The sequence below is a fragment of the Pelecanus crispus genome, chromosome 3 (assembly GCF_030463565.1).
Source record: "Pelecanus crispus isolate bPelCri1 chromosome 3, bPelCri1.pri, whole genome shotgun sequence".
Taxonomy (NCBI): domain Eukaryota; kingdom Metazoa; phylum Chordata; class Aves; order Pelecaniformes; family Pelecanidae; genus Pelecanus; species Pelecanus crispus.
The window spans coordinates 67,706,921-67,720,626 of record NC_134645.1 but is presented as its reverse complement, the minus strand read 5'-3'; the positions used below and the strand labels follow the sequence as shown (position 1 = coordinate 67,720,626).

At 49.0% G+C, this 13,706-nt stretch overlaps 1 protein-coding gene across 9 annotated transcripts in view; it reads left to right on the top strand.

Moving 5' to 3' along the window:
• The first annotated feature begins 1,046 nt into the window (after positions 1-1,046).
• The window catches only part of MYB (MYB proto-oncogene, transcription factor), a 28,895-nt gene continuing 16,235 nt past the window's right edge, over positions 1,047-13,706 (top strand). For 2 of the 9 annotated variants that reach the window (XM_075707128.1, XM_075707126.1), the window contains exons 1-9: positions 1,062-1,084; positions 4,929-5,046; positions 6,660-6,731; positions 7,386-7,478; positions 7,871-8,091; positions 9,596-9,830; positions 10,662-10,742; positions 11,144-11,239; positions 12,570-12,827. In XM_075707128.1, coding sequence (XP_075563243.1) covers positions 1,062-1,084; positions 4,929-5,046; positions 6,660-6,731; positions 7,386-7,478; positions 7,871-8,091; positions 9,596-9,830; positions 10,662-10,742; positions 11,144-11,239; positions 12,570-12,827 — 1,197 coding nt within the window. Of the gene's footprint in view, positions 1,085-4,928; positions 5,047-6,659; positions 6,732-7,385; positions 7,479-7,870; positions 8,092-9,595; positions 9,831-10,661; positions 10,743-11,143; positions 11,249-12,569; positions 12,828-13,706 lie in introns of all 9 variants that reach the window. The other 7 variants (XM_075707130.1, XM_075707125.1, XM_075707134.1 and 4 more) reach the window with 6 other exon arrangements.

Sequence of the window (13,706 nt, the reverse complement as noted above, 5' to 3'; positions counted from 1 at the left end):
CCGCCCCGCCGGCGGCTCATTGATGAGCCGCGGCCCTTTGAGGAAAGGCCGAGTGCGCCGAAACCGCTGCAAAGCCCCGATTTTTCAAGCAGCAGCGCAGCCTGGGAACTTTGCATGTTTCGCCATTTTTCACATCCTGACTCATTTCTGTATCAAAAAACGTGTTCTCTGGAGCTCGTCGGACACCCACCGCCTCTCCCGCCGCGCCGCCGCCGGCAGGCACCATCCACCGCCTGGCAGCGGCAAGGGGAACTATAGCAAAAATCCCCCCGCGGTGCGGCAGCCGCAGTCAGGCACCGGGCAGCTCCCGGCCCCTGCCCCCCCGGAGTCCCCCCGTTTTCCCCCGCCGCCCCTTTTAGTTTACATCTCCAGCGCGGGGGTGGGGGGTGGGGGTAGTGGTGTTGCTCGCCCCCCCGAGGGCCGCAGCCCGCAGGCCACGCAGGGAGCGGAGCAGGTGCACCCGCGAAGGGCCCCCCCCCGCCGGCGGGAGGCACCTACGTGGCCCGGCGGTGGTCGCCGAGACCCCGGGGGGGGGGCGCGCCGCCCCACGGCGGGACTCCCCCTGCCCACCCGCCGCGTCCGAGGGGGGGAGGGCTGCCCCCCGGACCCCGACGGCTCCCCAAACGAAAGCCCCACGCCGCGGGGAGGGGGTGGGCTGCGGCCGCGCCGTCGAGGGGCCGCGGCGCCGGCGCGGGGGGGTCCCGGCGGGGCGGGGCGGGGCCGGGAGGGGCGGGGCGGGAGGGCCCCGTCGGGCGCGCGGCCCCGGTCCGCCCGCCCCGCGCCCCGCCGCCGCGGCACGGGCCCGCCGCGCGGCGCCAGGCGCCTGCGCACTGCAGGGGCGCCAGATTTGGCGGGAGGGGGAGTGTCCAAGGGCCCTTTGTTTGATGGCATCTCTGTTTACAGAGTTTACTCTTTAATCTCAACCTGTTTCCTCCTCCTCCTCCCGCGGCTCCTCGGCACTCCCGTGCGCGGCGGCGGAGCGCCTGGGCGCAGCCCGGCAGCAGGGCGCGGCGGCGGGCGCGGGCTCCCCCCGTCCTCCTCCCCCAGCGGCCGGTGCGAGGATGGCCCGGAGACCCCGGCACAGGTAACCCGCTGCCTGCGGGCGGGGGGCGGCCGGCCCCGCTCCGCGCCTGTCAGACGGGGCGCGGCGCCGGCGAGAGGGGAGGCAGCGGCGGGAGAAGGGCTTGCCCGGCGGACGGCCCCGGCGGGCAGCCCCGCGTCCTCCGCGCACCTGGGCTACCCCGCCCCCGGCCCCCGAGCGCAGCGCGACGCGACCCCTCCCGCGGAGGCGCCGGGGGAGCGGCAGGCAGCGGGAGCGGGACGCGCCGCAGAGCTGCCGCGGACGGGGCGCCCGGGCGCCGCGCCCCACGCCCGCCGGACGCCGCGGGGGCCGGGGCCGGGGCTGGCTGCCCGCGGGGGCCGGCGCGGAGCCCGGCGGGGCTGCGCGCCCCGCAGCTGCGCGGCCGGACGGTGCCGGGCCGGCTCGGCGGCTGCGGGTAGCGCGTCCCGTCCCATTCATTCATTCATTCCCGGCGGGGTGGGACGGCAGGTGGGCGGCGGGCGCGGGGGCCGGGCTCCCTCCCTCGTCTTTTTTTTTTTTTTTTTTTTATTTATTCCTGCGCTGGCGGCCCCTTTGCCCTCGGAGCGCGGCTCTCCCCCGCGGGGGTACTTGCGCCCCGGCGGGGCTCGGCGCTTCCCCGCACACGCCGCTCGGCACATGCGGCAGCGCAGGGCGGGGGCTGCGGGGGCTGCGGGGGCTGCGGCTCCGACGGGGCGCTCGGCCGGAGCTGTCACCCGTGCCCGCCCGCCCGCCGCGCTCCCGGGCCGGGGCGATCCCCGCCGCGCCGTGGCAGGGGCCGGGGGCGGCGGCGCCCCGGGGGGCGGCGGGACGGGACGGGACGGGACGGGACGGGACCGGGGGGCAGCGCCGCGTGGCCGCGTCCCTGCCGCCGTCGCCGCCGCCGGGCGGGCGCGGGGAGCGGGGTTGTTGTCTAATTAGCCGGGGACGGCGGGTCGGACACGTGGAGGCTTTTTTCTCTTTCTCTTTGCAGCCCGGCATCCTCCCCTCTTCCCCTCCCCTTCGGCTGGGCTGCGACAGAGGAGGGAGTCGCAGCCCTGCCGGCCCCTGCCCGGCTGCCGGCGGGACCGGGGGCTCGGGGGGGCTCTTCTGAAGGACGAGGGGCTTGCGCCGCGGGCCGCTGGCGAGCGCCGGGCGGCGCTTTCAGTGTCGGAGCTGGGGCGTCGCTGGGGCTGGCGGCGAAGCGCCCGGCCCCGTCCCTCCCGAAAGAGAGGGACCCGCCGCCGCCGCCTGCCTCGCGGGCGCCTCCCGCAGGGACGCGGCGCTCCGCCGCCCCGGGCCCGGCCGCCAGCCCCGCCGCGTCGGCGCGGGGTTCGCCCGCCTGCCTGCCCGCCCCCCGGGGCGCGGCGGGGAGCGGGGCCGCCCCGGCGGGAGCGGGCGCGGGCTCTGCCGCGGGAGCGGGCTCTGCCCCGCGGGGCTGGTGCCCGAATTCCTTCAATCACGGTAGCAGCAGCAGCGAGTCATTTCCTCTCCGCCCCCTCCGTTCTCTCTCTCTCCCCTCTCCGCTTTTCTCCCGTTCCGCCGTTGCACAAGCCGGTCGCCCGGACGAAAAGCGCCGCGCCGCTGCCGGGGGAGCGCTGGAGCGGGGCGGGCGGGGGGCTGCAAGCCTCTGCGCCGCGCCGTGCTGCTGGGGGCGGGGGGAGGCCTCGGGGCTGCGGCCGGGGGTGCAAAATCGTAAAAAAGTTGTAGAGCAGCGCGGAGGGCCCGGTCGGCTGAAGGAGCTACCGGGCGTCCCGAATCCCGGGGCCCTTTTCTCCTGCTGGAGAGCGCAGGTAATACAGCGGGCTTTGCGCAGCTCTGCGGTGCCAGCGAGGCCCCGGTTATTTAAATAAACCGGTTACATTACCGGCACCCGCAGTTAAATCGTTTTAACCTGTTGGCCGCTGGTGTCCTGCTGCCGTTGCGGGGCGGCGTTCCTCTGCCGCGCCCGCAACACGTCGCCGCGCAGGAAGCGTGACCGATGGATGCGTACCTGCTGCTTTTACTGCCTGCGAAACTCATTTTCGAAATGACACTTGGAAGTTGAGCCGCAAAACTTCCTTTGGCACATGGGCCGTCGCACAGCTGTCTCCGTGTGTCGCTTCGAAAAGTGAATCTACTGCGAGCGGCGGCAGGGGAAGGAGCCGCGCTCGTAGCAGCTGGAGCGTGCTGAGCTTTGCTCGCGCGTGCTGAGCTTTGCTCGCGCGTGCTGAGCTGGAGCGTGCGAGCTTTGCTCGAGCGTCCTGTCCCGCTGGAGGCCGGGAGGCTCCAGCTTGCAGACGAGGGGTGCGCGCCCGCCCGCCTTGGCGCACGGAGCGGGAGCTTCGGTCGGCGCTTCCCCCGCACGGTTGCGTGGGCCGGGGAGTAGGGCGTGAAGCGTGGGGCCAGGCGGGCTGGAGGACTATGGCACCGTGGGGGCGAGGCGAGGGTGGCAGCGATGGGCTGGGTGGGTGAGGCAGGGTCCACCCGGCAGAGGCTCGGGGAAGGCCACACGCGCTACGGCAGGCTGTGGAAAACTTCCTCCGTGCAGCATAGTTTTCATGGCACATGCCACGGGCCAGAAAGCAGGGTTGAAGATGTACGGTGTGATTAGCCCAGTGTACTTGTAAAAGAATATATGTTTAACGGCTTGCAATTTGGAGGTGTTTGCGTCTTGACTAACAGTCTGGGTGCTTCACTGCAGCTTAATTTAAAAAGTGATCTCCTGAAAACAGGTTAACGGGGTAAACACTGCGTGATGATTTTATTACAAAATAACTGTATTTTAATGTCTTAGTCATACCTTAACATACCACAGCATACCATACCATCAGATAGATCACAGTTTTCAGTCTTGTAGCACGACATTGTCTCCTTTCTAGCACTTGTGGTTACCATCTCTTAGGTGAAGTGTCAGAACTGCTGCCCATATCTTAAAAGTCGAAAATAAAATACTGCCCACCAGAAAGACAGCTCTTTTTTGCCAAACACTCTCTTCTAGTTTTAGTTGACTGTGTAGAGCAAGTGCTGTGTGTGAGAAGAGTAATAGAGTCCTTTTTACCCATAGATTGCCTCTGGGGAAATCCCTTAGTCATGAATTAGGTGAGTAGCAGAGTATTTCAAAAACAGTATGAGGTATTTAGAAATGGAGTAGAGGTAATAAAGTCTTAAGTTAGGGAAACGGAGAGTATAAAAGGGTTCAGTCATTCATTTGTTGGCTGCAGGATATACTTGTCCTCAGCTCCTGTCTGTCCAGACCCATAAATGCCAGGCCCATTTTATATTAGAGCTTATTGCATGTTAATGCTACCACTTACTGGCTTAGCTTAATTATAGAAATTTTTGCCTGCACATACAGGGTCCATAACCATATTCTCAAACAAGGTTGTTATTGGTTAACTTTTTGCATTTATACAGAATCTGTTTTATTTGGGAATGATACAACTATCTGCTCTATTAAACATACAAAAACGCTAATACTTTTCAGAATGTATGGCACGAGTTAAAGATTTTGAACATGCACTTGTGTAATGGACACAGCCTCTAGTTCTCTTTATTGTCCCAAACATTGTATTTTAATTTGAAACCTTCATTGGTTGAAAGGTTGCCAAGTGTGTAATTCACCGCTGATCTAACAGTAAGAGCAGGTCTAAACATGCACAGTAATACGAAGGTTGCCAGCCCTTTGCTTGTATCTGTGGATACCGAAAACAGCAGAACCAGTTCAGAATACTAGAACAACAGAATGCAGAACAAAATCTTGTTGTGCAAGTTTTAAAACTTTTATCTGTGTAACCTTTGTAAGGACTGTAGTGGGTTTTTTTGTGCTTTGCAATTAAGTAGCTCAAGTCCTCATGTTGCACTCTGTGTCTCGCTGTGTTTCCTTCTGCAGTATATATAGTAGTGATGATGACGAAGAAGATGTTGAGATGTATGATCACGATTACGATGGTCTGCTTCCTAAGACTGGAAAACGTCACTTAGGAAAAACCAGGTGGACCCGGGAAGAGGTAAATCCAAGTTCGTTCATCTTCTGCGTGTAAAAAGACGGAGAGAGCATGGATCACGTTCTCCTCTGAGTTGCTTATCTGCAAACTAAGCTGAGTGACAGTCCCGTGTATATGAATGAGGACAAAGTTTTCGACCCTTTAGCTGCATTCAGTGTTTTATTTAACTTTGAGGATTGTTCTTCTCTTTTAAATAAAATGTATGAACAGCATTTTCTTATGTCCACCAAGGTTTATGTGACAGGTATATGAGTCTCCATGTAATCCCTGTTGCAGAAACAGATTAAGAGTCACCTGCAGCAATGCTTGATTGCTACTGCTGCCTCTTTTTGTTTGAAAATGGTTGCTATGTGAGAACTGACGTGTGTTCAGTGTCCCACAGCAGCAAACAACTGTGGCAGAAACTGCTGCAGTCCTTTTCTGCTGTTTGCAATTTGCACTTTAATTGCAGCATTATGATTCTGAGTGGAAATAAATTAAAAGCTGGAAGAAAGAAATCCAGCAGTACCAAAATTGAGCATTCAAGATGTATTTTGATTTTGAAGGTCAGAATGCGTTTTAGTCACAGTACCCTTGTGCTGACTTTCCGGGTAAATTGTGGTATCAAACTACTTTGCCAGGTGGATATCCTGTGGCCATTTAACTGGTTTCAGTTTATTGTGAAAGACATTAATACAGTTCTGAAGCTATGTTTTGACTTTCTCCTCTCTAACAATGTATATTGATATATAAACAGTGGCAGGTCACCTCTTGCAAGCATTTTTTAATTTTTTTTAAAATCATAGTCTGCTCTTACAGAGGTGGATGTGTTTGTGATGTGGCCTGGGAGGCAGGGATGGCAGTGGAGCCCAATGGCCACTTTCCTGTCACATGAACTGGAGCGTACTGGGAGGCACTAATCGGGGAAGGGGAGGGTTGCTCCCCTCCTCTTATCTCTTGGGGCAGTTCTTGCTTGTCTTACACTATCTCAATCTTTCCCAGTACATGAGATCGGTTTCTTTTGTCTTTAGGGTCTATATTTCTGGCCTTATCATTAAAAATACTGGGCCAAATTTCTTGCTATTGTGAGTATGCGAAACTCCCTCCCAGTGATCAGGAGCAAAAAGGAGCCATTAGTTTTACTGTGCATTCGTTGTACATGGATGGGCAATGAGCAAATTACTGGAACTCCTGTTACTTGCAAGACATATAAAGCTTAAGGCTGTGATTTTCAGAGGTCCCCAGACAGCTGGGTGCCTGAGTGTTACTGAATTTCATTGTTACTCTGATGCCTGGCATCTAAACATCCATGCCCTCCTGTAAATCCAGTATAAGAATAAGTTACATTGCTTTGAGCAGTAAAATAGGAATGTATAAGCGAGTTAAAGAACAGCACAGAAAAAGTCAGTCTTTCTCCTGCAGCACGGTGAAGAACCTACCAAAATCCACAGGAGTAGAAAAATCTCCTGATTTAGACAATTAAAAATATGGGAAGACTGCAGACCACCTCCCCTTACACTCAGGATGCAGAAATAGATGCAGAAAATGCTAGGAGGAGGCAACTTTCTTTGAATGTATTTCATTTGCATTATAAGATATTGCGATACTAATTATGTCTGGGTTTTTTAACGATTCAGGATGAGAAACTGAAGAAGCTTGTGGAGCAGAATGGCACAGAAGACTGGAAAGTCATTGCCAATTTCCTTCCTGTAGGTGGATATTGGTTTCTGTTTCCAGTTCTAGTGACAACTCTTTATCAGAGGTTTCCAAGTAAGGGAAAGGGGAGTGGTTGCTTTATAGTTACATTTTTGCGGGAGATATAAAACCTCCACAGATGGAGACCTCAGAAATTTAGTTAGAATATTGTGGAAACCCTTAACTTAATTTTCCTTTCATTTCTGAGAAGGGGTTGGAAAAAAATCAAATAAGCAAAAATGGGGGTTGGGGGGTGTTGCACAGTGGATGGTCAGTGTGACACTGAAATGGAATGTCTCAGCATAGAGAAAAAGTAGCTTTGATGCATTGTAACCGTGGTTTAGAAGATAATTGTTTTGTGAACACTTTGGCTGTTGTAGAAATGCTGCATGTGAAAGCATGACAGCTATCATGCCAGACGGTGAAGATTCAGTTTGCATAGTTTTGGTGATACGGTCATCACTGCAGGAGCAATGGACATACTACCTAGTTTAGTGAGCAAAGTGATAGTTGAGCACCTTCTTCTTAGACCTACTATATCACTCCATATTGTTTAGTAGTCGTAGCTGAAGCACATCGGGAACAAGCGTGCCTAGATAAGAGCGTTATCACTCTACATTCATCTTGTCTAAAGAATGATCTGCTTTGCATGTTTTACATTTCACTAGAACCGGACAGATGTTCAGTGCCAGCACCGATGGCAGAAGGTGCTAAACCCAGAACTTATTAAAGGTCCGTGGACTAAAGAGGAGGATCAAAGGGTAATCAGTTTTCCTTTCCATCTGATTAATGCCTTGCTAGTGGATTTCATGTGTTGGGGCAAAACTCCTAGAGACTTTGGGGGTCTCAACAGTAATATGGCCAGAGGCAGACTGATCTTACCAGTGTCAATGCTTAGTATTTGTGTAGTGCTTTCTAAGTTTTAATTAATGTTGCTTTACAGCACTGTAATGTAGAATTGCAGTCGAGAAATGCCTTGACTATTACCAGATTTTTCCTTTTGGGTAAAAATATATATGGGAAGTGGGGAATGTTAATTGTGTGTTAGTTTTACCGTGGCAATTTTGAGAAATGTTGTTGAAAATACTGCTCCACCACAGAAAAATTTCTATGCATCGTTAAATACAGGCAGTTTTTATGTCCTTCTTTGAAGGTAATAGAACTCGTGCAGAAATACGGTCCAAAGCGCTGGTCTGTCATTGCTAAGCATTTGAAGGGAAGGATTGGAAAACAGTGCAGGGAGAGGTGGCACAACCATTTGAATCCAGAAGTGAAGAAAACCTCCTGGACAGAAGAGGAAGATAGAATTATTTACCAGGCACACAAGAGGCTGGGAAACAGATGGGCAGAAATTGCAAAGTTGCTGCCTGGACGGTAATGACATATACCTTTAGCTCTTAAATAGGAAAAAGCTGCAGGTCTGAACAGTCTGTTTCAGTTGCCTCAGGCTGCACTTTATAAATCAAAACATTTTGGAATCAAAACCTGGAAAGCCAGTGACATCAATGTGCGTTTTTCTCAGTGGGGAACTGTGCTGTTTGGTCAGCACATGAAACAGTACGCTATTTTTAAATGCTTTTAATATTTGCCATAGGTAAAAAACCCCGGTAACTAGAGCAAGACCATAACAGTTTCCTAAATGTCTGTGCAATTGTATTTGTGCTTGCAATAACTGTCAAAATTTAAATTGATTTAGCAGGGAAGGATCAGGCTCTGCAGGTGGAACATAATTTACGTTCAGCTAAGGGTTTACCTTCAACATCAAATCCAGTCTGTTTATTCAAAATGATTTAAGAGAAAGCTGCTTCAACATTTGTAATTGCTCCTGAATCATTCAGATGCTTTTGACCTGTTAAAAATCCATGTATAAAACAGGAGAAACTGAATTCCTCAAACTCTGGTCCTGGAAATACTTGTCTCATTGAAATTGCACAGCTTGCCTGGAATTTCAGAGGTTCAGTGTCTTATTCGCTCTGTAGTAAAAGTGACTCAACATAAAATGTGATCAAGCAAATAATGTCAGCAAGGGAGAGGTTTCCCTTCCCATTTTTATTCCTGCTGTTTGGTGAAACATCTTCAAGATCTATATATAATGCCTGAGGTCATGATAGCCTTTTAAGCAGGCATTCCCTAGGCTGCTTTCACCTTCTAGAAGAAAACAAGAAAGGAATTACCCCTTGGAAAGTTTTTTTTGTAGCTTCCACACATCACACATACTGTGTGGTGGTGATGTTTTTCAAATAGAGGAGCTGTTTCTAAGCGTGCTTTTAAAATCTCACAGACTTGATAAGTTTGCTTTTTCTGACTCGGGTATGTGAGAATTTGAATCCCAGTTTTTCTGCAGCTAAGAAAAATCCCAACAGCTTTGTTCACTGAATTTGCGTGTATAGCAAGATGTTGTCATGGTGTAGGTGGCCAGTTGGGAAGTTGCTTGGAAGTTAGTCTTTTCACAGCTGTTCTCCAGAGTCTTTCTTTCCAGCAATGAGATACAATAAAACTCCCCTGTAATATTAAGACTTAGGAAGGTGATGTTGGCACTCCTTCAAAGAGGTGTTAGCCTTTGCTGTCACCTCACCTCATGGGAACGAGGTGAAGCTGAGGTTATTGATTTCTTACAGTTTGAGGACATAAGGCTTAGAGATTGCTTTTAAAAGTACATAAACAACCATAGCCCATTTGTCTTTTCCCCTACCTTTTATACTGAGCATTTTTCCTGAGAAGTTGGGAGTAGCATTTGTAAAGGTGGGGGCAGGAGGAAGGTCAGAGAACAGCTCAAGGTTTAAACAGAAATGCCAACAATAGTTTCCTGCCTATTAATCTGTCTGAATTGGAAATGCTCGTTTTTAAAACTCCTCAAACGTATGTATTTCTGTTGCAGAACTGATAATGCTATCAAGAACCACTGGAATTCCACCATGCGCCGAAAGGTTGAGCAGGAGGGCTACCTGCAGGAGTCCTCCAAAGCCTGTCACTCCTCAGCAGCCGCTGGCTTTCAGAAGAGCAACCACTTGATGGCCTTTGCTCACAACCCACCTTCTGCACAGCTGCCGGTAGCCGGCCAGCCCCCGCTGAGCAATGACTACCCCTACTACCACATCTCTGAGCCACAAAACGTAAGCGCCTGAAAATGGAGGGGGGGGGGGGGGGTTTGTTTTGTTTTGCTTTTTTGAATAGGTGGGTGCAGTTTAGGCATACCTGATTTCAGGAAGCGTGAAGGGTCTTTCTTCCAGTCTTGGCGGACTTGTGTGTGTTTGATGTCAGGCGAGGACTTCTTTGACTTTGACTTCATTCAGTGATGAAAATACATACGTTTCAAATTGATTGCCGGCATTCAGGTGGTGGAATCGGGTTCAGCGTTTTTAATGTCTTGTAAGCAGTGAACATGTTTACAGTACTGTTTCTTACAGTGGTGAATATTGCACTTCGTGAAAATCAGTTGAATCGGGTTAATTCTGTGTTCTATGTCAAAATCTCCCATGTTCCCTTCAGTAATACTCTGTTTGCGGGTTGCCTGTCGGAACCGAGTAAACAAGTATTGTTTTTCATCTGATTCCTTTTCTATTAATGATTAATAATGAAACAGGCTGCTGCTTCAGACAGTTACATTGTAGAGTTTTAGATGATAACAAATTGCATCTTTTGCATTTTCACTTCAATTTAGAAAAATCTTACAAATGCATCTATAAATTATACATCTATTCTCATTCAGGAAGGGTAGGTATTTCATATATGAATTTTCTTTCTTCCTCTGTAACGCTCACTGTCATATTCCTAAAAAAATGTTTATTTTTCATGTAAACATTGTTGGGTGTTTTTGCAATTTCATCTCCAGAGATTATAAGTATTAAGTACCTAAAACCAAAGTATGTTTAATACAAATTCACCATGCAGGCAGACAATATGGTAGAAATAATAACTTTTAGTGTCTTTTGCTTTTGACCTAGGTCCCTGGTCAGATCCCATATCCAGTAGCACTGCATGTAAATATTGTCAATGTTCCTCAGCCAGCTGCTGCGGCTATTCAGGTAGATAACTTGCACCTCATTTCAAGAGTCAATTTGTTAAACATTTGATAAATCAAAATGCAGATATTGTACGTTAAGGAAAGATTTTAATGTAATAAGTGTGGTGAAGAGAGAAAATGGGGAAGGTGGGGGAGTTCTAACACGGCTAATAATTGCTTCTTCTGAAGTGGATTTAAAACACAGTAGTTGACATCTGGTGTGATAGCTTTCACTTTCTCCATTTCAAATGTCTAAACTGAAATTCAGCAGGGACTTTGGTAGTGGAAGAGACAATTGACATTTGTTTCATCTTTGAGTCTTAATTTGGCTATTGTAACCACAGGACGGCAAGCCATAAGCATTTTAGTTGCTACATCCTATCAGACCTTTATCTTTTCTTTTCCCTTAACTCTTAATTTCAGAGACACTATAATGATGAAGACCCTGAGAAAGAAAAACGAATAAAGGAATTAGAGTTGCTACTAATGTCGACTGAGAATGAACTGAAAGGGCAGCAGGCATTACCAGTAAGATTGTCACTGTGTGCTTGGATGGAGGGATAGCAGCATTACCCCAGTGCTTGTCTTTTTAACTTTTTACTCCCCCTCTGCTTTCGATACTAATCAAGGCTCTATATTTCCGTTTTAAAAGGATGAAACATAGCACAAATATAATCTGTATTTGCTTTGTAAATTCTTTTATTGGGAAAAAAAAAAAAGCAAACAATTCACAGGTATTTTACTTGGCAAAGTGGGAGCAGGGCCGGGCTCTGTAACATGATGTAATATTGGAAACATGATGATTGTACGAAAATGAAAAATCCCACAGATCTTAAATCAATGGGATCTGCATTTCTGAAAGTGTGCAATGGTTCATGTGATGAAAATGTAGTGCCTGTACATTAGATTTTTCTTCTCTGTTGTATTCTTTCCTTCAGCTGTGTTTTATATACTTTGTAAGCTTCAGACTTGGTGCATGTTTGACAGTTTGTTTTCCTTCTCTGAATAATGTTAGATTCTTCATAACTGCATGTGTGGAGCAAATGCTGGCTATTACCGAATTCTCACACTTCGTTGTATATGCCATTGGATGTTAATGTGTGAAAACCCTTACGTAATTACTTAACACCATCACCAAAGCCAAGAATCCCCAAATCATTTTTGAAGATAGGTGATAGCCAGCAGATTCTTTTTTTGGGTAATATTTAAATTAATAGTAAAACAAAACTGCATGCGTGATACGTTAGTTTGGCCACTTTTTAACTTTAGTTAATGTTTTGCAATTTCTTCTGTTGCATGATCACACTGGAAAGAAACTTCTGTTAATTTGTTCTTCTGCTTTCCTAACCACGTTGATTTGACAGCCTCTTCATTGCATTGGTGTAAGCTGTAGCATTAGACAGGGATAGAAGAAGAAAAGGAGATAAGCAAACAAAAGCAACTCTAACTCTTAAACCCTTTAGCCTTCTACAGTGCTGAGCGCTCAGTAGGGAAATCCTGCCGTTTCTTGCTTCTCACAGAAAATGACTTGCAGACACTTTTTGAGCTTTTGGAGTAACACAGTATGAATTGATTATGCGTTAGTAATGATATATGCTCATAATCATGGAAGTAAATTATGAGGTAACTTTGGGATAACAAATACAATGCCGATATTACTTAAAATGAGATCTTGCACTGATGAAAGGAAACATCTTGACAATTGTTTCATAGGCATAAGCTTTTAGATGATGATGCAACTACTTTTATCTTTCCTCCAGTGGCATCTGACACCTTGTGCAATTTCATTGCTAAGTTCCTTCTGCCTTTTTTCCCCCCCCTTTTCTTTTTTTTTTTCTTCTTCCTTTAGACACAGAACCACACATCAAACTACCCCGGCTGGCACAGCACCACAATTGCTGACAGTACCAGGACCAGTGGTGACAATGCACCTGTTTCCTGTTTGGGGGAACATCACCACTGTACTCCATCTCCTCCGGTGGATCACGGTTGCTTACCTGAGGAAAGTGCATCCCCTGCACGGTGCATGATTGTTCACCAGAGCAACATCCTGGATAATGTTAAGAATCTCTTAGAATTTGCAGAAACACTCCAGTTAATAGACTCCGTAAGTAGACTTGCCACCTCAGGTGGATTCGTGTGTGGTCAAGGAGTAAGGGGAGAGGAACTGGGACAGTCCTAAATGTGTTTGGTTTTTTTTTTTTTTTCCCCGAGTAACTTCTAATTGCTACAAGATCTGAAGTTTAGCTTCTGACATAACAAAACGTGGCTGCTCATAAATGAAGCCCTCGAGTGTAGATGTGTATGCTTTTTGTGGGTGTCTCCCTTTCCTGCTACATCTTGGTAGGGGAGTGTGATTTTTAGCAAACTGCACAATAGGAGCTTGAAATGATCTCTCAATGTTAAGTTTCCTTAAAATAAAATTAGAGTCACTGTGAAAGATTTTAAACAATTAAATTATATTTACTTATATTTGAAGTAACACACACTGTAGGTTTATGTGTGGCTGCACACGCATCTGCATAATTTTCTAAAAGTTTTTGTTGTAGCTTCAATAGCTGCTTCTCAAAGTTTAAGGAGCTTGCCCTGGCGTATGTGAAGAACTGGAAACACACAATTTAAATGCCAGGTAGCTGACTGACATTGACCTGGGCCTTTTCTCAGCGTGGTCTCTGGGATACTACGTGTAACAGAAGTGGCACATTGAAATACGTTTGTTGGTGGCACCATCCTTCAGCAGCAGAGGTTTCTGCTTCATGCAGCGTCATGTCCCATTCAGCACGTCCGGAGCAGACGTGCAGGTTAGGAGGAGACCAGTCTTGGTTTAGAGCCCAAGGCACATTTTTTGGTAGCGAAAGGCACTGTCTTCATACCAATCAGAAAAACCTGGGCAAGTAGACAGTAAGGAAATCATTTGACACATTTTTTCTTTAGGGACTCAGTTGCCAGCAACACTACTAGGATGTTAGACAGTTTGATGTGATCA